This window comes from Rattus norvegicus, chromosome 6, assembly GCF_036323735.1.
Source record: "Rattus norvegicus strain BN/NHsdMcwi chromosome 6, GRCr8, whole genome shotgun sequence".
Classification (NCBI taxonomy): Eukaryota; Metazoa; Chordata; class Mammalia; order Rodentia; family Muridae; genus Rattus; species Rattus norvegicus.
The window spans coordinates 112,619,116-112,644,276 of NC_086024.1; the positions used below are offsets into that span (position 1 = coordinate 112,619,116).

Sequence of the window (25,161 nt, forward strand, 5' to 3'; positions counted from 1 at the left end):
ACTATAATTGATGTGATGGCAGGCTGCTGGCAGTCAGAGGTACAATTATGTCACCATTATGCACTAAGTAGCCAGAAGCTACTGGAAGATGCTATAAGAAAGAGGAGGCACCAAGAATACAACAGTTTTATTAGGAATGTTACACGTTGGGAAAATCCAGTTCAGGGAGGCACGGGGCAAAATGGAACATTGCTCAAGTCCTCAGCAGGGCAACAGGGCCTGTGGAGATATCTAAATGGAAGTACTACTACAGTAGCCCAGGTGAGACTTGTGGCTGCTTCTGGTGAAATAATTTTTGTCTAAAAGAGCGCTCCAGCACTGGTGAATCTGAATTCCAGGTAAAACTGTTTCTGACAGAGAAGCAGAGGACATGTTGGAAACAGATGGCTCACACCCAGACAGTGTGCAGGTGAGAGAGGGACCCTACATCCCTCACACATCCCTACACAACGTTGACAGGAACAGCAGATGGATGCTGGCTGAAGGTACACAATGTTTAGGAAGTGACTGTCATAGATGTGTGGCCCTGTGCCTTGAGAACTTGACTCTGGTTTCCAGCAGGTCCTGAGCAATACTGATATTCCTTCCTGAGGCCCATGAAGAGTCACTTTAGTTCTGTTCTGACTCCCTTTAGAGCAGAAATGAGCATGTCCAACACAGGTTCTGGGTAGTAATAGCTGAAAGGACCAGGAATGTCCCGACCATCCTGAGACGCCTGGGGCTTAGTCCAGATGTACTTGTGGAGTGGTCACTTTCCTCTGACCACGAGACATCCTACCCATGGGCTCCCACCTTTCCACAGCACCGGTGCAGAGCATCCTTCTTGAGAATCAAAGCCTTAGCTACTGGCCTGTAGATGATGTCCCCTGGACAGATCAGTCTCAAGATACATGTGCTCAAAGGCTGGTTTCTGTCCCCAAACCAGCAGGCACTGCCTGTGGACGATAGGCTCCCGTGGTAGAATGCAGTGACTCTCCTAAGAAGAGAGCTCTCTGTTTCCAGAGGCAGAAAGAGTGAGAAGCGAGGCAGCTTTCAGGGTAGCAAAAGAACCTTAGTTCTTCCATCGAATTTGCTGCGAAAAAAGCAGAGAAGAAAGATGTCAGTTGTTACTTAACACTACAGTGAGGAAATGAAGGTAAGGATTGAATTGGGAGCTGTTGAGTTCTTTTGTCTGTTTGGGGCAGGGTATCTCTATGTAGCCCAGTCTAGCCCAGAACTCAGTATATATTCCAGGCTAACCTCAAACTCCTGATCTCCCTGCCCTAGCCTCTAAGTGAGAGGGATTGTGGCCATGCACCAGCAAAGAACTGTTTTTTAACTCTGTGTGTGTACAGAGGTCAACCTCACGTATCAGATGCTATCTACCTTGTTTTTTAAACAGGTGCTTTTATTAGCCTGGGCCAGCTGGCTGGCCAATGAGCCCCTGGGCCCTGCTGTCTCTGTTTCCCCATTGCCAGGATCCCAAGCATATGCCAGCCTATGTGGGTGCTGGGGACCAGACTCAGACCCTCGTGTGGCAAGTGCTTTATTAATTAGCCATCACCCAAGCCCTGAGAAGTATGTGGGAGTTCATTTATCCAGAGAAAGATTAAATACCTGTTTTGTACTTTACAGATTGCCATTAAGAGCATTAACCTGGCTTTGCCCTTAGTGCTGAGATTCACTAGTATTAGGTGACTAAGCACAGGTAACAAATGCCTAATATTAAGTTCTATGCTAATGAGAGGCTCAGTGATTTTACATATAACCAGGACTTCCAAAATGGCTAATTCTGTTTCATTACCTTCTTCTTTCCAACAGGCAGGTCACGGCCATGTCCTGGAAGGACCAGAAGCCTGGCTACTGAGTCTCTACCATGTGCTCTGTCATTCCTGCTCTCTACTAGGTCTGGCGATGATCAGTGCATCAGTTATGCTCCTTGCTGAGGTCTTCATATCTCGCTTCAGTATCTAACTGTGTGTGTGTGCGTGTGCGTGTGCGTGTATGCGTGTGCATGTGCATGTGTGCATGCAGGACAGATCAACCTCACACATCAGATGCTATCGACCTTGTTTTTTTGAAACAGGGTCTCTTACTAGCTTGGAACTTGCCAATTCATATCTCAAAGGGACTTCTGCTGTTTAAAAATAGCACTTCTGCTCCTTCAGCCCACAGAGAGTCTCGGATCCATGTGGCTCAGCTAAGAGCACCCGCCTAGGTCTCGGGCACATACACTTGATGCTACTTTGGGAATGTTCTCCTAGGCTGACTAGAGGGTCACTTACCGAGCTGCTGAGGATGACATCGATTTTCTCTTCCTCAGCAGATCCTTTATCTACTTTGCTCCTGTATGCAAGCAACTGTTGACGATCCTTCAGGTCTCGGCAAGTCTGTACACAAAAACACAATCACATTCCTACTCAGCCTCCTCGATAGGGAACTCACTCACTCTGCCACTGTTTCTTTGCCCCTGGGCTCCAGAAAAGGACAGCAGCTGTGAGCAGGATGATGTGTAACGTACCCATAGAACCCCATGCTGGAGAGGTTACAGAGCTCGTATAGCTTCATTCAGTTCTAATGACTCCAAAAAGCTAAAAGCTGAGAATTCAATCCGGAGACTGGGAAAACAATACAGGAGTGTTGGTCTCCAAACTAATTCTTGCCAGACTATTCTGTCTATTCAGTCAAAGTCACTGGCAGCATTTCAGGATCTGGGGTAAAAGGTTGTGTCCCTGACTCTCCACCCACGACCTAACTCAGGGTTCTCAGTTCTTAGAGACTCACATCAATGACAACATCATGGCACTTGAACTTAGTGGCTAAGTTCAACTTTGTGTCCACATCTTCCACCAGATTGACATATTCCTGCAATATCTGTAGGGAAAAAAGTACTCTGATTAATGATAAAAACAAGGGTCTCCCTGGGTCAAAAAAGTAAGTTCTAAACAAGGAAGAATTCAATACTCAATGTCTGCCAAGCCATTATGAACCATGGTTTTGTGGTGGGAAATGGGGTGACATTCAGCAGCACTTCCCTGCTACCTCGGGAGCAAAGGGAAGAGCTCTCTCTCTCACCCCGCAGCCAAACACACAGCGTCTAGAGACGGTCCAGGGTGTGCCTGCTGCTCCCAGGCCAACAGGGAATTCTTCCGAATCATCTCAACAGTGCAGAGTTCTCTATATGGCTACGTACAGCAGCTGTTCCTCACAGAGGGTCTGAAATTACTTTGTTCCTCCCTGCACTTCTCTATCTCAGGTCCGGCACAGCCACAGTGCCACCATCAAGAAAATGAGGATAGCTAGCTCACATCCCACCACTAGCTCTTTTTCAGAGAAATTACCTGGACAGGGGCACTGTTCTTGTGCAAAATTTCCACAACTCGATGGAAGCCAATGGGTGCTCTCTTCTTGGTGTAACCCAACCAGTTCTGAAAGAAAGGACACAGGTGAGCCAAGCACCATTAACACACTGGCCTCACCTCCTGTGCGGTTCACAGTCACATCAGGAAAGCATGGTAGACGACAGGAAGAGGGGAGGGGTAGAGAAACATCGAGAGATGAATTTTTTAGAAAAGTCAAAGAGTGTAGAGGGTAGAAAAGAGTACAATGTATGAAATAAAATAAGATCGTTGGTCATAACAGTAATGCATGGAAAATAGTTTGTGAAATGTTTCAAAATGGAAAAAGTAATGAATAACACATACATCCTAAGTTTGTCAGTACAAAAAAATTCTACTTCTCCATCTTTACCCACATATGGAATTGTTTTTTGTAAACTCACACAGTAGGATCTGGGAAGCTACTGACAACAGGGCTTTCCCGGCCTGAGGTGTATAGGGAGAAGTGAGAAATGAACCTCTTTTTGAGTTGTTTGTGCTGGGAAGCGAGTTCAGGCTTTGTGCATGCTGCCTATGCACTCCACTCCACCACTCTACTCCACTCCACTCCACTCCACTCCACTCCACTCCACTCCACCACTCCACTCCACTCCACTCCACTCCCAGTTTCTTGGAGAGATGGCTCAGTACTGAAGAGCACTAGCTGGTTTTCCAGAGGACCTAGGTTCAATTCCCAGCACCCACATGGTGGCTCACAACCATCTATAACTCCATTTCTAGGGGCCTCAGTTGCCTCTTCCCTCCTCCCTAGGCATGCAGGCTAATGTCATGTATAGAAGAAAAGTGAATCTTAGGAAAAAAAATTCCTCACTATGATTTATACACTTCAAGATAGATAAATAAGTAAATAAATTTCTTGAGATGTAATACTTATGAGACAAATGCTAATATTAAAGGGGAAAGTGTTACACTTACACTTTACTTTCAAATGGTTATGAAAAAAAATGCCTGTTTTTTTAAAAAAGCAGCTAAATAATGCACCAAAATGTTAAATAAATTAGTAAGTAGGAACAGTGGCCACTATACTCTTATTTCAAATTTTCCTTTCATTTAAAACTTTGGAAACAGACTGGAAGAAGCTTCATCGGCAACAGGAATGTAGGAGACCAAAGAAGCCTTCACCCTCCAAAGGCCTCACAAGGGTCAGGGCACCCACCTTTGTGGTGAACAAGGCATCGACATCATTCCAGGCTCTAAGCTTGGCCCGCGCAGCCAAGGCTGTCAGCACATACTGTCTGTCTGGGATCTGAGGAGCAGAAAGCAGCAATAGTAAGAAGGTAGAGAATTGCATCCATGAAATGCTTTACAATTTGAGAAAAGCAAATGTATTTGCTGACACTGATCCTGACCCTTAAAAGTAACCAAGTTTGCAGTCATCAAAGACCCTTTGTTTTCCAAGGCCCACACTGATGTACAGTGACAGACGTTTTCTCTCACTTCCCACTGACTTTCTACATTACCCTGACATCAGGAACCCAGTGCACAGGTTACCAGAGTATTACTTCACTCAACAGTCAATGCAATGCTACCTTGAATGTTTTCTTCAGGTTGACTGGACTGCTGAAGGTCCCCTAGGATGAAACGGGGGAAGAAACTAGTGAAACCACAAATCCCTCATTTTCTTCTTTATTACACAAACCCTCTGTGTAAATTATAAACCATTGAGATCCAGAAACCACTTTATGAGTAAGTCTCCTCAGGTCTGATGGAGTACCACACACCCCACTGCATCAGGAAGAAGACAAGTGAGTATAACACTGTGTCCTCCAGTCCACATGTCTTGTGTCATTTCCACTGCCAAAACTTCCCTTCCTCCCTCCTTCTCTCTCCTCCCTTCTTTCGTATCTTTGTTTTTTGAATGCTTTTCTTTCTTTTTGCTCTTTTTGTTTTTCTGCTAATCCAAGAGAAAAGCATACTTGTAAGGATTAAGTCCAAACTTTTTTTAAAAAAGAATAAGGAGTTGGAGAGGTGACTCAGTGGTTAAGAGCAATGGCTACTCTTAAGAGAGTCTGGTAATTCTTAGCATCCACATGTCACCTTACAACCATCTGTAATTCCAGTCCCAGGGGATTAGATACCCTGTTGGGTCTCCATGGGTACAGGCATCACCTATACCCAGGTACATGCAGGCAAAACACCCATACATATGTCTTTAATCCCAGCACTCAGGAAGCAGAGGCTGGCAGAGCTCTTTGAGTCTGAAGCCAGCTTAGACTGTAGAGCAGTTCCAGGATCTTGAGACAGGGACACACAGAGAAATCGTGTCTTAAAAAACAAAAACAAAAAACAAAAACAAAGCAAAACAAACCAACCAAACAAAAACACCCATACACATAAAATTAAGAATTCTTTTTTGGAACTGTGAGCTACCCATAGCCTTCTGACACTACTCTCCTCTATGCTAAGGGAGCCAGCACCAGAGGTAGCAGGTGCTCTGCTAGGGTGCCAGCCACAGACGGCCAGCGAACCCTCATAACCTTTGTTCCTCTTGGCTCGCTCGTGCTGAGAAGTTTCTGGATTTCTGAAAACCACACAGGCCCGCTGACAATACCTCACAATAGTGTATTTGAACAATGCTCCACTCTCACTCCGCCTGTACCTCGGACTCCGTGTAGTGATAGAAGCAGGCGTAGAAGAGTGTCGTCACTAGTGGCATGTTGAGGATGGAAGCTTTTCGGGGGTGCTTCCGGAAGATCTCAGTCTGCCCTGAAGACTCCAGGTGTCGGTCATTGGCCTGTGGTGGATCAGGTAAGTGAGAAAAGGAACAGTGTCCATTGGGATAGGCAGGAAAATACCTGCATTACCACAGCAGTTGTGTTTCCAACAGAAATTGCTTAGGATATCCCATGAGGGCTAAAGTCCATAACCAGGTCCTAGATTTTTAAGTTTAACTTAGAGATTTCCACAGCTCAGCTTAGTGTTGCACGCCTATAATCCCCGCACTTAGGAGGAGGAAGCAGGAAGCTCAGGAGTCCATGGCTTCATTACACAGTCCAGTCCGGACTCGATGATATCTTACCTCAAAACAAAAAGAAAGAAAGGAAGAAAAAGAAAGGAAAGGGAGGGAGGAAAGAAATTTTGGAAGTGGAAATGACAAGAAATCTCAACTAGAGGACACATTAAATACTCCTAGGCCAGTAGCAGGAAAGAGGAAAAAATGCCTAAGGACAGTCAAGAAAAAGAGAAGAAATAAAAGTCTATGCCAGAAAACAGCGAGCAGAGCTGAGGGGGGCCTGGGTGCTGAGCGGCTCTGAGCTGGGCACAGAAGCAGAGCAGAGACGGAGTCTCACCTCGATGATGATCTGGCGCTCCAGCAGTGTGTACTGGTCTTGCACGTGTGCAGAGTCTTCCGCTGAAAAGGGCAAACTGGTAAAGGGCCACAAGGTTAGTACTTTTTATGTGAAAAGCAAAACAAACCCAACAAGACCAAACCAAACGATCATGAAAACCTTCTGAGCTCACGGTTTTTAACACGTTTGATCCCTATGCACCTTCTCAGGATCCTTTAAGGCAGACAGAATAGCTACAGTATACTTTGGTCTGGATATTGTATTTGAGGTTTGCTGACTGGACTGGGGATGTAGCTCAGCTGGTATAGTGCTGGCCTAGCATTCACGAAGCCCCAGATTCAATCGCCAGCACTGCATAGACCCGGTGAGATGGTATAGGTGAAAGCACCATACTCAGCCTGGATCACATGAAACCCTTGAGAGAGGGAGGAACGGAGGGAGGGAGGGAGACACCGAGACTTTGAAAACTCAAAAGGAATCTTCTCGAAGTCCACAAAATGCACAGTTGTGATTTTGCTGTGAATGAGTAAGGGGCAGCTTGGTTGGGGAGTTAGCCATTCGGTGAGTGGGTCACAAAGCTAGAGAGCCAAGACAACCACCCATCGCCAATGTGCCCACAGAACTTGCTGAGCAGAGTAAAAAAAAGCAAATTATATAGCATAGTGTTGGTTGGAAAATTAACAAAGATTGATCTACAGAAATGTCAAGGACTCCATCTTCAAAACTATGTCTTTAGCTAGATAAGGGGACACATGTCTGTAATTCCAGCACTTATGAGGAGGAGCCAGGTTTAGGAGTTCTTGATTCCATAGCAAGTTCAAAGCCAGTCTGGATCCACGAGCGCGAAAGGCCCTTTTAACCTTCAGTTCAGACCTCTGTCCTGTAGACTGATGCTTGTTCCTCTACTCACTACAGAAAGAATCCTGAGATCAATTACGCTGACCCAGGGAAGTGTGAACCCCAGCTCTCTATCTGCTAACATGAAATTAGGAATCTCATACACAGTGAATTCTAAATGTGACCCTAGAAATGCTTCCATGAGGAATGGCTGGACCAAGTGTGAACAATGAACCTTGAGAAGCAGGGGTGCTGAGAGGCTATGCAGCTGTAGGACAGATACAGAGAAGCACATTTCAGCTTAAGCCATGGGCGCCCTTTCCTGACGAAGGCCGGTCAACAGTAAAATGAGTTACTCCCAAGAGCAGCGAGCATCCATCAGAACAGTGATACCCACAGCTTTGTGTGCCTGTCTTACTGAAGACTCGAGTTTGGATGAAACCTTGCACTACAGCAGTAGCCCAGAGAACTGGGGCTTCAAGACTTGTAACAAGAAAAATACTCAAGGTCCACAATCACTTTTACCTTTTAATTTTATTATAGTAAATCATTAAAAAATTTACTATTGGGGCTGCAGAGGTTAAGAGCACTGGCTGCTCTTCCAGAGAGCTCAGGTTCAATTCCTAGCATCCACACAGCAGTTCATAGGTATCTGTAACTCCAGTTCCAGGGGAATCTAACACCTCACATGACATAATATGCAAGCAAAACACCAATGTATATAAAGTAAATAAATCATTAAAAAAGTATCACAGTTTTATTGCCAAAATGAGATGTGTGAGAACCAAAGTTCGAGAACAACGAGTCTTTCTATCTCAGTAGGTTTAGCTTTAGGGAAAGATCCTATCTAGCCCATTTTTTTTTTTTTTTTTTTTTTGAGGTTTCTTCCAATCAGTGAAAACTCTGGTGGAGACTAGGATTTGGGAGTCACTGAGGTAGATGACCTACAAATACTGCCCACGTGAGTCATGGTTAGCCTTCCCTTCTGAGCCATCCATCCCATTCTCTTTTCTTCTCTTCTATCTACATAAAACTACTTTTCCCCATACTTACCCAATGCACGTCTTAAGAAATTCTTTTCGTTTTTCAGGGTCCTGAATGTTCAAATGCTCTCGATAATGGGATAGCTACAACAAAACAACAGAATGGAGCTAACATATCTGTAAAAGAGAGAGGGAGCTCACTAGGAGGATAGCACTTGTCTAAGCACACATGTGAGCACAAAGAGCATATGTATGTGCACACAGAGAGGGGGAGGGGAAGGAGAGAGAGGGAGAAAAGGAGAGAGGAAGAAAGTTAGAGAGAGAACACTAAGTGGATGTGTGTGCACTTGTGTGTACTTCCCTGTACTTGTGTATGTGTAAGGGCCAGGAGCAAGGGTCTGGTTCTCCCTCTATTGCTCTCTGCATTATCTCTTTATAGATTTATTTTAACTGAGTGCAGATGCCTGAGGCGCCAGAAAACATCAGATTCCCTGAAGCTGGAGTTACAGGTAGTTATGAGCTGACTGATATAGGTGCTGGGAATAGAATTCCAGTTCTCTGCAAGAGCAATACACACTCTTAACTACTGAGCCATCTCGTCAGTCTATCCACCCTGTCTTCTGAGCCTGTGTCTCCCATTGCACCTGAATGAAGGCAGACTGTCTGGCCAGCAAGCCTCTGGAATCCTCTCACCTCCACTGCCTCAGCACGGGGCTTGCAGAAGCAAACCCAGTGCACTCAATTTTTACATGGGTCCTGGGGATCCAAAGTAAGGGTCTCCTGCTAGCACCATCCACTGAGCCACCTTTCTCCAGATTATAATTAGATTTTATATGCTCTAAAACTGACACTGTTTACTCTGAGTCCTCCTGGACTACAGACTCTTATGTGTATGTGAGGGACTAAGCTAGGCACAGTGTCGTTTTCTAGATCTAATCAACTAAGAACAGGAAACAATCAGCAGGAGGACTTGGCGGCTGGGCTGGGCTTTGACTTAGATGTCTGGTAAATAGATTCCCAACAGAGACAAACGGCCACACTTACCGCCAGCTCTTCTGTTCTATCTAGGAACCTGGGGAAAGCAAAAGAGCAGGAGAGTTTGATCTACTGACCTCCCAGTACTCCTCACATAAGAGACACTCTCCAGAAGAAACAAAGAAACGCCTCTACACTGAGGTAAACGCGTCTCTTCCTACCACCTCTACCCTTTCCAACACCTGCTGACTTTCATATCTACTGTCCCCTGTCCTATGTTCTAACTAAATAAAGCAGGCAGAGCAGGGCTTTAAGAGCTTAGCCTGCCCTAGCCAATCGTTACCTACCCATGTCTTTGCTTCTTTACTCAAAATTAAGACACCGTTTTCTGTCTTCTGTTTCCTCCTTATCCTGAATAGACAATAATTAACAACACTACCTTGGCACAGACGGGTGCTTGACAAGACTTCCTTGACTGGAAAGGAAAGCCAAGAAAGAGCAAACAGCCTGCCTCTGTGAGCATGTCTTCTCTGGCAAACTCCTTCTGGCCTAACCAGGTAAACTGCTTTCCCACATCAGTCTGGGGCAGCTTATCACTGTCTGGCCTCAGGGTAAATGAGTTAGTCTGGGTCACAAAGTCTAAGCAGAGGTTCTCATACCTTCTCTGACATTGAGGAAAGGATAAAATATGCATACAGTTTAATCCAAAACACATTTACTGGAATGAAACAGAAGGAGAAGATGGTAGAAGGCCACAGAACAACAGCCTGCCCCTTCTCACCTCCCTTCCCTGTGCAGCCCAAATCCCAAGGTTTCTAGAGTTCCTGGGGATCCTCACTGGAAAGCTATAGCCCCCCCTCCCCCACTACTGCACTCTCACTGGCACTACTTGGATAAGAGGAGGGCATCTTTAATCAAGGTCTATATAAGAAAATGCTTAGCAAACATTAACATGGCACATTAATGCTAGCCTGCTAGTCAGTCTCCATGAACCTATGTGGTAGACGTCACCATCTCCACTTTACAAGGGGAAAAGGCCACTCTCAGGAACTCTAGTGACTTGCTCAAAATATCAGAGTAACAAGTAACAACCGTACACAGTCCAGGTATGTTTGACTGTGGGGCCTGGTTCTTAACACCTGCCATCCCACCAGATTGTATGGTGGAATAATTATCCCAACACATTTCAAGATCTTGCTCTCTAGGCGCTTCTGGAAAGAGATAGTATCTTCAATGTTTTTGCAACTCCCCCCAACCCCCTTCCCTGAGTGCTCTGGAAACATACCTGACAAACTCCATAGCCCAGTGCTTACCTGAAGAGATCTAAAAGCAGCTTTTGGTCCCCTATTTCTTTAAGGAAGTGGATGAGATGTCTCAGTGCGACCTGGCGTACCTCCAGCTCTCGGAAAAGGATCTCTGGCACGTTAGGTAGAGAAAGAAGTAAAGCTTCCTAGTACTCAAGTCTGAGTGTGGCCTCTCCACTCATCCACCCCAAGCATCGTCACCCAAAAGCCTAGCAACAGCTAAGGATGGCTCTTCCTGGTCTCAACCCACCATCACTGTCAGCCTCTGTGCTCTAGAGCAGTGGTTCCCAACCCTCCTAACGCTGCAACCCATTAATACAGTTCCTCATGTTGTGGTGAACTTCCAACTGTACCATTATTTCACTGTTACGTCTAACTGTAATGTTGTTACTGCTATGAATTGTAATGCACACATCTGATGTGCAGGATGTCTGATCTGCAGCCCCTGTGAAAGGGCCAGGAGTCGAGAACCTGCGCAGTGGAGCGGCACAGCCACCCAGTCAGCCTTTTAGCTCTTTTTCTGTTTTGTTTTGTTTTTTTTAAAAAGACTTATTTACTTTATATACATTGTAGCTGTCTTCAGATACCCCAGAAGAGGGCATCATATTCTGTTACAAATGGTTGTGAGCCACCATGTGGCTGCTGGGATTTGAACTCAGGACCTCTGGAAGAGCAGTCAGTGCTCTTAACCACTGAGCCACCTCTCCAGCCCCACTGCCTTTTAATTCTTAATTAACACTAATAGCAGCACTCCTCACATCCTCTAACACACAACCCACATGTTGCCGAGGAGGCTAATACAGCCCCCACCCTACAAGCTGCCCTTACAGGTGTGATGTGATGTATGCTCTTAGGCCCAGGCCACCTCAGCTGTCTCGGAACCAGACTTAATCCTGGTGAATTCTGGTATAAAAGCCACATGTGGGGGCTGGAGAGATGGCTCAGCGGTTAAGAGCACCCGACTGCTCTTTCAGAGGTCATGAGTTCAATTCCCAGCAACCACATGGTGGCTCACAACCATCTGTAAAGAGATCTGATGCCCTCTTCTGGTGTATCTGAAGACACCTACAGTGTACTTATATATAATAAATAAATAAATCTTTAAAAAAAAAAAAAAAAGCCACATGTGGCTCCTGCTGAGTGGAGACTTCCTTCAAACCATGCTCACCTTTGCTCAGGGTCCTCTTCAGGAAGATCAGAACCTTGAGGAAAAGAGACAAAGACTGTGCATCCCTTCACAAAGGCTGCCCTGAGCACCTCACATCTAAGAATGAGGCCAGCGACGTGTTAGGGATCACTGCAGGCAGACACACACCCTCTGTGGGACGGAAAGAAAGGATGGACTTCTGGAACTGAGCCATGTCCTAGGTGTCCGCATGCCCGTGCCCACTGTGTCCACACTGGCTGAGAAACTACCTCACAGTTCCACATGGCCACTGTGTCCACATTACCTCCTGTCTCCTGAGAAACTACTCTCACAGTGCCGGTGCTGATACTCTGCATAACACAGAACAGCCAGCCTTCTGATTTCTGTTACACTGACAATCCCACACAGAAAGCATGTTCCTCCACTAAGGCGGGAGGAGCACAGCTTCCTGAGAGCCCTATGCCGCAGAGCGAAAGCCTGACTCTGGACAAGCAGCCCAGACTTCTGGTCAGTACTGACTGGATGGATGTTCAGGAGCACTGAACGACGGACAGCAAAGCTCACTTACTGCAGTGATGACGTTCCCATCATGCATGTTTATGGCCTCCTCTAGGAGCTGCAGCTTATCCTGGAGGGAGCGGAAGCGCTCTAGTGAACAGACCTGCAGAGCGAGATCACAGTGTGTCTCAGGAAGACCACTGCCCGTATTCCCTATCACCACATAGTGAGGAACGGGCAACAGAGGAAGCAGCCAGAGAGCACCTCTATATTACACACTGGTCTCTGTGCTCTGTGAGCCTGCAGGCCCCTCACACCCTATCTAGCAATGCAATGCCCTGTAGGATGCTGATGTCTTCAAGTCTTGGTCAAGGTAGCACATCGTCACTTATCACTTATTTTCCCTCATGTGTAGTTTCCATACACTATACCCTGTGCAAGTGCATAGCTGAGCTCTGAAAGGGCCTACATCTTAGACACTACAGCCACTACAGGAGAGACACACAATGCTTCTGTCACCCTTAGACAGCCCCTCTGTCCACACTGACGTCAGTTAATGCCCTCCTGTTCCTAGTCCACCAACCGCTCATCTGCCCTCAGTCACGGTAGTTCTGTCTTGGAATGTCACACAAGAAGACCATCACTAAATAATCAACCAATTTTCAAAAAAGTTATTTCAAAATTTCAATGAAAAAGAAGTTTTTTTCAACAATGCTAAGATTAGGATCTTAAAAAATAGAAAAAAAGGGGTTGGGGATTTAGCTCAGTGGTAGAGCGCTTGCCTAGGAAGCGCAAGGCCCTGGGTTCAGTCCCCAGCTCCGAAAAAAAGAACCAAAAAAAAAAGAAAAAAAAATTAACCTCAACACTCACCCCACACCATGTACAAAGATTAGCTGACAAGGTATCACTCTCTTTCTGTGGGGTTAGAGCAGACTGGAAAGAGGGAGGGACTCCTCCACTGTGCACCCCGCTGGTCTCAAACTTGCTGTGCATCGGGTGGCTTTCCCACACTATTTCCATGCCTCGGCCTCCCAGGGCTGGGCTTACGAGCGTGCTCTTCCACACATAGCAACTCTTATCCACCACTGTTTCCCCTGTGCAGCAAAGCAACGCTAAACCCGGGTCAGAGACTTCACAGCTGGCGTCTAACTATAGTGGATTTGCTTTGCCCCTGAAAACCACTTCATTTCAGGAATGAGAACTGGAAAGAATGTCAAGAAATCCTTCCTATGGGAACACATTGCTCATCCTGCCAAAGAATCCTGCAAGAGTCTCCTCCTCGGGAGCCTTACCTTGCCCTGGCGGAGACGTCGCACTGTATCACTGAGGCTCCAGTCATTGCTGTAATCCTGGAATATTAGCAACAGATGAATCATACGTTAAGGGCTCAGAACTGCTAGTGAACCAGCTCGATGCCTCAAATTCAGTCTTTGCCCCCATAAGAGAAATAATCTGTGGGAAAGAATTGATTAAAAAATAAAACTGGAATGGTCCTGTTTGACTTTGGTCTTGGTTTGAGTTAGTTTCTTTCTTCCTTCCTTCCTTCCTTCCTTTCTTTCTCTTTCCTTCCTTCCTTTCCTCCCCCTTCCTTCTCCTCCTCTTCCTCCTAAGGTTTTTGTGACAGGGTTTCTCTATATAGCCCTGGCTGTCCTGGAGCTCACTCTGTAGACAGGTTGGCCTCAAATTCACAGAGATCTGCCTGTCTCTGCTTCCTGATGCTGGAATTAAAAATGTACCCTATCATCACCACCTGGCCTTGGTTTGAGTTTCTGAAAGAACTAGACCAAGGGTGACACAGACCAAAGAGGGACTGACCAGTAACGAAGCCCAGAAACCTCTGCTGACTGGTTCAGGATTTGAATTCTATATGCAATCACATCTGAGACCCCACTATAGTTAGTTAGTATCATTAGACAAGAAAAGGAAGACTCTGACACGTAGCCCCCTTTGATCTTAGAATATAGTTTCTTCCCTTTGAGTCAGTTTGCTTGTTTAGAATGCTTTGTGGGAATCTGACCTCTACCAACTCCCAGACCACAGTGACAATCATTCAGTGTCACGTTAAACTCCCAAATGACGGCAGGCGTAAGGAAGCACGGGGCCTATGTTAGGAAGAGAGATTTTGAGTCCAAGTTCTATCCTTTCCTGGCTGTGAGAACCCAAAAAGGAATTCTGTTAAAAGATCAGTTTAGTTTTCTCACCTATAAGAGGAGTCATGTGCTGCATAATAACATTCTGGCCAGTGCATATACAATGATAGTGCCAAAGATTTTTTTTTTTTTTTTTTTGGTTCTTTTTTTCGGAGCTGGGGACCGAACCCAGGGCCTTGCGCTTCCTAGGTAAGCGCTCTACCACTGAGCTAAATCCCCAGCCCAGTGCCAAAGATTTAATGGAGCTAAAAGTTCCTGTTGTCTAGTGGGGTGTGTGTGTGTGTTTGTGTGTGTGTGTGGGTGCGTGCGTGTGCACACATGTGCGCACATGTGGAGGCCAGCGGAGGATGTCCTGCCTATCACCTCCCTATCATTCTCTTGAGGCAACAGTGTCTCTTGAGAACTTGCTGTTTTTCAGCTCTGTTGATGCCCAGCGGAGCTCAGCAACTTTCCTGTCCCTGCCCTGCAGCACTGCGGGTACAGACACATGCAGTCATGCCTACTTTATGATCCCTGAGGATCCAAATACAGGTCCTCATGCTTGTGCAGCAGGACTCATTACCCACCGGGCCAGCTCGCCAGCCCCTTATGTAGTATTGGTACTACTATACCTTTTCTACATCTAGATACACAAACATTTGTCATCATGTCCCAAGGGTAAGTAATAGACAAACAGGTTCACATCCTAAAGTAGCGGATGTAGAATGCAGGCTATCGAGTCTAGGTTTGTGTGAACACATCTCATGTTTGCACAGAGATGAAACTGCCTAGCAACATTTCTCAGAATGTATCCCTGCCATTCAGTGACAAATGACTGTAACAGCTGCTCGAACAGTTGGGAAAATTAAGCAGAGCACTTTATACTGTCTAATTGTCATACCAATATTAAGATGTAACTCAAGCTGAACATGATGGCTCACAACTGTAGTGTCAGCACTTGAAAGACTGAGGCAGAGGAGTTACTATAAGTTCTAGACAAGAGTGGACTATCTGGTGGGTGCCAGGCTCCAGCTGGGCTACAGAGGGAAACCTGATTTCAAAACAACAAAATGAGGGCTGGTGACATGATTTTGCAGGGAGAGACATGCTGCCAAACAAAATGACCCAAGTTCAATTCCCAGAATCCACATGGTAGAAGGAGAACCAACTCCCCCCACAAACTGTCCTCCAAGTTCCACACTTATACCTGGCATGTGACACACACACACACACACAGATACACACACACACACACACACAAAATAAATAAATAAATAAGTAAATGTAAATTTAAAAATAAGTAAGTAATGGAGGGAGAAGGGGAGAGACATTCTGTAACTCACCCTGTACTCTCCCTTAGGCCTCCCCAGCTCTGGAGAATAAGTTTTGGCAGGTGTGTCTGACAGAGCTGAAAAAGGAACAGAAGCCAGTTTAGAAGGCATTGTACAACCTGCTTTTTTTTTTTTTTTTAACATTTATTTATTATGTATACATCATACTGCTTTCTGCCTGCATATACGCCTGCAGGCCAGAAGAGGGCACCAGACCTGATTATAGATGGTTGTGAGCCACCATGTGGTTGCTGGGAATTGAACTCAGGACCTCTGGAAGAGCAGACAGTGCTCTTAACCACTGAGCCATTTCTCCAGCCCCCGTACAACTTGCTTCTTATCCTTCTTTCCTCTCCTGCTTCTTTCCCACTTGCTGTGTGCGTGCGTGCGTGCGTGTGTGTGTGCGTGGGTGCGTGCGTGCGTGGGTGCGTGCGTGCGTGCGTGCGTGCGTGCGTCACCATACCAAGAGTGTGGAGGTAGAGGAGAACTCTGAGGTTAGGGATCAGACTCTGACTCGGGTCATCTAGCTGAGGTTTGAATAAGATTGGCCCCCAGAAGCTCCTATATTAGTCACCAAAGAGTGGCACTATTGGAAAGGATTAGAAGGATAAAGAAGTGTGGCCTTGTTGGAGGAAGTATATCACTGGGGCTCTCTCTCTGCCTGAAGATCAGGATGGAGATCTCAGCTCCAGCACCATGTATGCTGCCATACTTTCTGCCAAGACAATGGACTAAACTTTTGACACTGTAAGCAAGTTCTTAGTTAAATGCTTTCCCTTATAATAGTTGCCTTCATCATGGTAACTTTTCACAGCAACAGAACGCTAAGACACCAGCATATGTATAAATTCCTCTACCCACTGAGCTATCTCACTGGAACTTTCTTTTTTAACAAACAAAAATCCATTCTTTTGTCTGGGTAGCTCCATGGCCGAGGGCAGAGGGCAGAGCTCGGTTCTTTCCTGACTGTGGCCCCAGCAGTCGTCCCTGGCAATGGAGCCTACATGGCTTCTACTGCCTCACTTAGTACCAGACACTTTCTCTACTCCCCTAATTACTACCTGTCCCCATGAGTCTCCAGACTGTACCCAAATCACCAACATCTCCCAGAGCAATCAGGAAAAGGACCATGCTTACCATCAGAAAGGGACTGGAAACTCCCAGGTCTAGTTCTGCCTGAGGGAAAGAACAGAGCAGAAAGAGGCCAACAGTTCAAGCCAGATCACTCATGGCACATAGAGCCTTACTACACAATATGAAGAAATAGGGGTTAAAAAGCTTTTATTTGGGGTTGGGGATTTAGCTCAGTGGTAGAGCGCTTGCCTAGGAAGCGCAAGGCCCTGGGTTCAGTCCCCAGCTCCAAAAAAGAACCAAAAAAAAAAAAAAAGCTTTTATTTGGGGTTGGAGAGATGGCTCAGAGTTAAGAGCACTGGCTACTCTTCCAGAGGACCAGACTTTGATTCCCAGCATCCACATGGTAGCTCACAACCATGTTAACTCCAGTTTGAGAGGTTGCAACATCCTTTTCTGGTCTCCGTGGACACCAGGCATGCAAATAGTACACAAACATACACGTAGGCAAAATACTCATATACATAAATAAAATAAAAGCCTTTATTCAACTTCAAAAATCTGATGTGGGGGTTGGGGATTTAGTTCAGTGGTAGAGCGCTTGCCTAGGAACCGCAAGGCCCTGGGTTCGGTCCCCAGCTCTGAAAAAAAGAACCAAAAAAAACAAAAAAAAACAAAACAAAAACTGATGTGCTAGTAAAACAGGTCAGAAAGAAATATTTTAAGTGCATACAATTTACCCCTCTCCATCATCTTTAAGTGTAGAACACAGTGGCATGAAGTATACTCACACTGTCCATCCAGTTCCAGAACTTGCACCAGGCCTGAGACTCTGTGTGATGCAGGAATTCTCCATTCCCTCCACCCCAGCCCTGAGGAAACTGTGGCCCTACCTTCTGCCTCTACCCACTGAACGGGGTCACATGGTATTTGTCTTGTGGTTTATTGCACCCTGTGTAATTCCCTGAGGCCCATCCCTATTATAACATTTATCTTGCATTCCCTTCTAAAATGAACTAGCAGTCTACTGAATGTGAATTCAATGTTTTGCTTATCCTTATAGCCCACAATGGACAGAAGCAGTCTTAATCTTTTTGGCTTTTGAATAACGCATCTTCAAATATTAGCACAAAAGCACCTGCTCAAGTCACCGTGTTCGATTCTTTTTGGTAAGTACCTAATTGCGACGCTAGTTCACATGCTACTCCTTTGTCCAGCTGCTTTAGGAGCTGCCACACTATTTTCCTCAGCAGCTGCACACTTACGCATCCCACCAGCGACACACAGAGGTTCCCAACAGGATGGCATAAAAGGCAAGAAGGAATTGTGGTCTAAGCAAATTTCTGCACTATCTGACACAAGGCTCTCAACTTCATTTATGTTCTACAAATCCAGGCTAATGCCTGGGAATTTTGATTTCCTCAAACCCTAGTACTAAGCTGCCTGATTAAATGAGAATTCTTTTTTTTTTTTTTTTCAGAGCTGAGGACCGAACCCAGGGCCTGCAAGCACTCTACCACTGAGCTAAATCCCCAACCCCTCAAATGAGAATTCTTTTGCAATCAATGAAAACACCAGCCTGACCATGTTCCTGATGAAAGAAAAAAAAAGTCTCTGCCCCTTACCCACCATCCTTTACCTCTAAAGAAGCTGCTCAGGGAGTAGGTGGAAGGAGGTTTGGGTAGTTGTGTGTAGAAGCTGTTCCGGCCCTTCATCTGTTCACGTCCCTCAGAGGTTGACCCGCTACTCCCAGCAGTCTCTTTGATGGACCATGAGATACCTGCAGGATAGCAAGAACTAAGTAAGCCTCTTCCAAATCAGTCCTTGCCACCCAACACTCACTAGCACTGAAACTGTTCAAGACGCCCCAGTCCCTCGGCCAGCAAGAGGCCAGGAAAGATGTGATCAAATAGGCTAATCAATAGAGAAACTGACAAAGGAATGAATAAATGAAGACTCCAGACAACCTTCAAATAGAGGAAAAGATGCTCTGCCTCTCCTATTTCCTGAGCAATTATTAAAATAACTTATTTAGCAGATCGTGTGTAAAATCAGGGTTTTTTCCTCTTTCTACTTCACTCTTGTTTGTTTTTTGTTTTTGGCAGCAGGTAGCCCTGGGTGTCCTGGAACTTGCTTTGTAGACCAGGCTGCCTGAAAATAGATCCACCTGCTCTACCTCCCAAGTGCTGAGTTAAAGGTGTGCACCATCATGCCCCATTTCATTTCTGTTTTTGTTGTTTTTTTGTTTTGTTTTGTTTTGTTTCGTTTTTTTTCCACGTGGGGAGGTTTAATGAAAGGACAAGACAAGGGAGAGGGACGAGAGAGAGAAGATGAGTAGAAGAGGAGAGGAGTAGAGGCTGGCCATGAGCATGTGGAGGGAAGGGGGGAGGGGAATAGGGAGAGAAGGGACAAAGGGGGAAGAGGGGAAGAGCAAGGGAGAACAAGAGCGAAAAGCTCATTTTTATTTGTAAATCATGCTATACTACCTTCTAGGAAAAACTTCCAACCAAGAACACTTTAAACCTCAGATGGAAAAGTGGAGGGAAGAGAACTAGACAGAGTCTATGAAGAAATTAAGTGGTATCATATAATTACGATTGATGGCTAAGTATACACAGCACTTCTGCCAACCTGTTATAAGGATTGAAGTTGACAACTCCCAAGTATGACGAGCAGTACAGATCCATAACTGAGACTGTAATCCAGTGGTCAGGACTACACACACACACACACACACACACACACACACACACACACATACACAGACACACACACACACCTCCCCTACAAAAACCTACTGAATGAGGCTCTCCAGGGTAAAGCCTAGGAACCTGTAATTTTAACAAGCCCTGCAGGAGTCTGAAATAGCCATCTAAGCATCTGCTTCAGAAAAGCAGATGCAGGAAGCCATATAAGCATTACTGTTGTGCGTCTCCACATGGCTCTGCCCGCTATGAACTTCCAGGCTGCGTCACCTGAGACTAGCAGAGCTATTTCTGACCAGCACTGAGGAGAGAGGTACACCCTTCATTACTGACATAGGGCCTGCCTCTTCAGCTTACTTCCCACAGGTTCTCCAGTCCAGCTGACTCGCTCCAGGTCATCGTCATCGTCGTCATCCACGAAGTCTCGAAGGCTATTCACTGCCCGTTTGGATTCCTTTAACTGCAGAGGGACATGAAGCACAATAGTCAGTCTGGCAGGCCTCACTTCCCTCCTGCTCCCTGCTAAGCAAGGTGGCTGAGAAGGGGCTCTCAGTGATTGCCAGTAACTATCTGAAGTCCGAATCCAGCCTAGAATCAAATTCTGCTGTACACACCACTGTGGTCTAGTTCAAGGCTCAAAGCCACTTGTGAATTCTATGATATGCTAACTATGCCTTGTTTGAAAATCTGAGTGCATTTGACTCACTTCTCCAAAAATGACTATTCCCAACCACGTCAGTTCTCAAAACCAAGTCATCACAGTGCAGTGGTGTGCGCGCCTAGAGTTCCAGCTGCTGGGGCAAAGGGGAAAATGGCTTGAGACCAAGAACCTGGGACCAGCCAAATAATATACAAGGCTCCATCTCAAAGATGACAATGATATGAACTGCCTATAATCCCAGCACTCATGAGATAAGGCAGCTATAATAAGAGAAAAAACATTTAGGAAAAGATCCTGGACATGGTGGACCCAGCAGCACCCTCGAGTACTCCAGAGACAAAGGCTGGCAGATCTCTGTGAGTTAAAGTTATATAGGGCTATGCAGTGAGGCCCTGTGGAAGAAAGATGGAGAGAAAAATAGGGGAGAAAATGAAAACAAAACAAAACAGGAACCCATAGGATGGCTCAGTCAGGGCTTCTTTAGCTGTGACCAAACACCATGACCAGGAAACCAGAAGGAAGGAAAGGCTTCACTTTTCAGGCCCTGTGTGAGTCCTGACTTTCCTTGATGAACAGTGATGTGGAATTGTAAATCAGACAAAGCCTTTAACACGAATAAAATATTCGTCATTTTGTTTAAAGGTAAAAGCAAGGGTAAAGTTAGTTTCTGTTTCTGGCTCTCTTTTAAGGGCTTCTCTCCGTGAAGGTTGCTATGGTTTCATCTGTTTCTTATTTTAATTTATTGTGTATGCACATGTGTATCATGTATGTGCAAGCGTGGCCACTCCACTCTACCTGAGGGGAGACTACAGGTGGCGCCAGCTAGTTTTATGTCAATTTGACACAAGCTAAAGGTGCTTGGGAAAAGGAGACCTTAACTGAGAAAATGCCCTCATAGACTGGCCTGTGGGCAGGACTACCCTCTGAGCTGGTGCTCCTGGGTGCTGTAAGAAAGCAGAATGGGCGAGCACCCCGTAAAGAGCACTGCCCTGCTTCAGTTTCTGCCTCTAGGTTCCTGCCCGACTTCCCTCAGTGATGGAATATAGCCAGAGAGTTGTCAGATAAAATAAACCATTTCCTCCCCCAAGTTCCTGTTGGTTATATTTGTTTCAGCAACAGAAACCTAACTAAGCAAGACAACTTTAAGGAGACTAAATTCAGGCCACCAGGATCGTGGCAAGAGACTTTATTGGTGAGCCATTTCATAGGCCACTATATAGTTTGGATTTGGAATGTCCCTCAAAGGGCTATGTGTTGAAAATTTGGTCTTCAGGGTAGCCCTATGAGGAGGCAGTAGAACCCGAGTAGTGGAGCCTAATAGGAGCTCCTTGGGCCACTGGAAGGGTGGAAGGGTGTTCTTTTTTTTTCGGCTTTTTTTTTTTTTCTTTTTTCTTTTTTTCGGAGCTGGGGACCGAACCCAGGGCCTGCAAGCGCTCTACCACTGAGCTAAATCCCCAACCCCTGGAAGGGTGTTCTTAAAGGAGATTGTGGTGCCCTGCCATGTCCTACCTCTTTGCTTTCTGGCCATGCGGTAAGCTGCTTTGTTCTAGTGTGTGACTATACCGTGAAATGCTGTCTATTCCAGGTCCAAACAACAGAGCTAAGCAACCATGATCCAGAACCTTAAAAACTGAGCCAAAGTTAGGCTTTTCTCTGGATCAGATGATTACCTTGGGTATTTCATATACTGATAAAAACCTGACTAATACACAGTCTTTTCTGAAGACCTGACCTAACATTTTGACGAACCTGCTGGAGATGAGAAGAAGTGCATCCAAGGGTAAGGTGTGACCCTCAGCACTCCCTGTGACCCACCTGTGAGAGCTCATCATCTTCATCGTCAAAAGTGAACGCCTTGAACTTGGAGCTGTTCCAATATTCCTCCTCATCACCTTTTGTCCGGTTCATCTGGAGGGAAAGGAAGACAGGTACAGTCTCTCAAAAAAGGGTTCCTCTACTAACAGCTCCCAGAAGTAAGGGATGTAGAAAAGAACCTGTAAAGCACCGGCCATGCAGGTCAGAGCCTTGGGTTTCCAACTCATCAGATCATGGTGGATATTCCAATTAAGCCACAATCAATCTGAGAATCTCTACTGTGTTCAAGGACTCAGATACAATGGGAACTATGAAAAGGGCACGTTAGTTATAGTATTCCTCCTGGATGATCTCATCAGAACGAGGGTACCCAGGCAAAGGGGAGGCAAGTGTTCTAAGGATTCCTTGTAATTTTGCTGAACACACAAAGATCAGCCAAAGCTCACCCCAAACAGAATGAGCAAATTCATGTATTAACATATATTTACTGAGTGCCACCTCTGAGTTGTGCTTCTAAGCTCTGGAAAACTACAGCTGACTACAGTCAACAAATGTCCCTCTCTGACAGTATGCTCTTTAAATGAAATATAAATGAAAGGAAAGCAATTTTAAAAAGCAGAATTATCTTGCCTGTATCATCAACTCATGATTATTTTATTAAGCACTTGGCCAATTATGAGGCCAATTTCTAAGATCATGACCAAGAAAATATATATTAGCTAAAAGATCCCAAATTATTCTCATGACTGCTCTAAAATTAGGTATTATTTTACAAAACAAAAAAACAAACAACAATAACAACAACAACAACAAAAAAAAAAAAACCAAGTTTTTCAAGCTTAACTGTGTAAGAGTGAACTGTGGTTTGACCCAGTAAGTCTCAAGATTTCTACAGTCCCTGACTCCTTATAGGCTCTCAAAGTTAAAAGGCAAATGGTTCATTTCTAAGCCTTGGAGAAATGCAATCTTGCCTTACTGGCTTATAGTGAAGAGTAAATAGTATTAGAATGACAGTGTACTAATATATAAATAAAAAAATAAATAAATCTTAAAAAAAAGGGGGGGCTGAAGAGATGGCTCAGCGGTTAAGAGCACTGACTGCTCTTCCAGAGGTCCTGAGTTCAAATCCCAGCAACCACATGGTGGCTCACAACCATCCGTAAAGGGATGCTCTCTTCTGAAGTGTCTGAAGAGAACTACAGTGTACTAATATATAAATAAAAAAATAAATAAATCTTAAGAGTAAATAGTACTCCAAAAACCTAACAGAGTGCTTGGCAGAAAATTAACACTTAAGGTTACATCCCTTTAGCATTTGATACCTTACCAAGATGTTTATTTCCTCCTGTGTACAGTGGATATAGCAGGTAACCTGCCATATAAGAATTCGGACTGAACTAGATAATATATGCAAAGTATACCGCCTGACTACCTTTTTTTTTTTTCTTTTTCTTTTTTTTTTGGAGCTGGAACCGAACCCAGGGCCTTGTGTTTCCTAGGCAAGCGCTCTACCGCTGAGCTAAATCCCCAACCCCCTGACTACCTTTTATTACCTAATCTTAATGCTACCTTAGATAAAACTGGAGAACCTTATGTTTCACAGTGCTGGGAATTGAGTTTAGGGCCTCATGTGTTTTAGGCACGCACTCTACCACTGAACTACATTCCCAACCTCCAAAAAAAAAAAAATTTTAAAAAGGAGTTTTAAAGATTAAAAGAAATTCTAAACCAGGCCACAACTATGGAAGGTGTGTATAGAACATTTCTAGCATGTGTGCAATTTCATAATTAACTGTCATTCATTTATCCTCAGAACAATCCTAAAATGTAAGCCTAGGAGGTTCCCACGGACCAGGAAAGCAAAACTCAACAGTATTAAACATCAAAACAACTTTACTCAATCACTCCTACTCCAAAGGACAATCCTGGGTTTCTGGATCCTAGACTTTTGGGGAAACTAGACAGACCTTTACAATGGTAAGTAGAAATAGGTAGAGAACATGTCTAACAAACTTAGTATATCATGAAGAATTCCTAGAATCTTTTGCTAGACCACAGCAGTGGATACATTGTATTAACCTGTATTTCTAGTGACAAAAAGAGATGGTGGTTTACTTGGTAAGTAAAATGGTAACAATTTATGACTCTAAGAAGGCACAAAGAAAAGGGGGCTTCAACGTAATTGAAAATGCTTTCGAGATTTGATCTTATCGTCACTTGTACACTGACAGTCTGACAAGGATAGGGGGACAGATTCGAGGGAACAGGAACATGACATAGGAAAAACAGGACCCATTTAAAAAAAAAAAAACAAACACCCAAAACAAAACCCTACAACCAAGACATCCATCCCTTGCTTCATGGTATTGTAGAAATCAGATACTGAAAGTTAGGCTAGGTTTTTAAGGCGATGCTTGAGAACAAAGACAGGAGGACCATACAGGAAGCCACGCAGCTACAGCAAACACCAGAGCCTGGAGGGTCCCTGAGAAGACAGGTTCAGAACCAAATGTTGAGTAAGCTGCATTGAGGCTTACTGGAAGCCCCATCTCGGAGCCCATACAGTGGTCCCGACAAAAGAATCAGTCTGGGAGTGAGAATGCCTAAGAGAAGACAGGGATAGAACAAGGGTGCGGAGAGGGTGGGTTCAACTAGACACGCGGCCTAGACAGGGGCTCGGGACACCCTCACCTCTTCCGCACCAAGCGCTCCTTCTCAGGACAGCGCCAGGCTCTGCCGCCGGACCAGCCTTTCTAAACAGGCTGTGTGGCATAGAGAAGGGCCGAAGGGGACAGCCGAAGAGAGTCTGAAGAAGGTGAAAGGAACACACGCAAAGCATTCTGGAAGTTGTAGTTCCTTGACCTCTATCATCCTTATATTCTCCCGGTGGGCCGCGAGGCTTCTGGACTACCATTCCCAGAAACCCTAGCGCATAATGCTAGGTCATTTCCTTTACTTTCAGCATGACCTTCCGTAGTTATCGGAAGGATTGTTTCAAAGACTACAACTCCCATCAGACTCAGCAGACTAGTTTTAGG

The 25,161-nt window shown here is 45.2% G+C and overlaps 1 protein-coding gene and 1 long non-coding RNA gene across 16 annotated transcripts; one reads left to right on the forward strand and one right to left on the reverse strand.

Annotated features, from left to right (window-relative positions):
• Positions 1–112: 112 nt before the first annotated feature.
• Vipas39 (VPS33B interacting protein, apical-basolateral polarity regulator, spe-39 homolog) lies at positions 113–24,974 on the reverse strand. 4 transcript variants are annotated; one of them, NM_001399770.1, is made up of 20 exons: positions 24,815–24,955; positions 22,124–22,216; positions 20,005–20,107; positions 18,582–18,722; positions 17,009–17,047; positions 15,884–15,948; positions 13,704–13,760; positions 12,482–12,574; positions 11,935–11,968; positions 10,776–10,878; positions 9,532–9,559; positions 8,558–8,631; positions 6,668–6,743; positions 5,977–6,111; positions 4,907–4,948; positions 4,534–4,623; positions 3,321–3,407; positions 2,764–2,853; positions 2,265–2,369; positions 113–1,072 (listed from the first exon to the last, which is right to left on the reverse strand). In NM_001399770.1, the coding sequence occupies exons 2-20, from the start codon at positions 22,214–22,216 to the stop codon at positions 1,052–1,054; spliced, it is 1,476 nt and encodes a 491-aa protein (NP_001386699.1). In that variant the 5' UTR covers positions 24,815–24,955; the 3' UTR covers positions 113–1,051. The 4 variants fall into 4 exon arrangements, 3 of the variants coding, with proteins under 3 accessions (NP_001386699.1, NP_001094474.1, XP_063118543.1); NM_001101004.2 differs by lacking the exon at positions 12,482–12,574; NR_174351.1 differs by lacking the exons at positions 4,907–4,948; positions 17,009–17,047 and having other exon boundaries at positions 5,950–6,111; positions 15,884–15,990.
• Positions 997–18,976, forward strand: LOC134479236 (uncharacterized). Of its 12 annotated transcripts, none has more exons than XR_010052306.1 (9): positions 997–1,135; positions 1,801–1,926; positions 3,236–3,425; positions 4,446–5,122; positions 5,784–8,465; positions 8,927–9,663; positions 9,882–10,019; positions 18,006–18,111; positions 18,423–18,976. It is a non-coding gene; the product is annotated as an uncharacterized LOC134479236 (long non-coding RNA). The 12 variants fall into 12 exon arrangements; XR_010052297.1 differs by lacking the exons at positions 18,006–18,111; positions 18,423–18,976 and adding an exon at positions 10,820–11,106 and having other exon boundaries at positions 8,927–8,996; positions 9,556–9,663; XR_010052305.1 differs by lacking the exons at positions 18,006–18,111; positions 18,423–18,976 and adding an exon at positions 13,514–13,912.
• Positions 24,975–25,161: the final 187 nt, after the last annotated feature.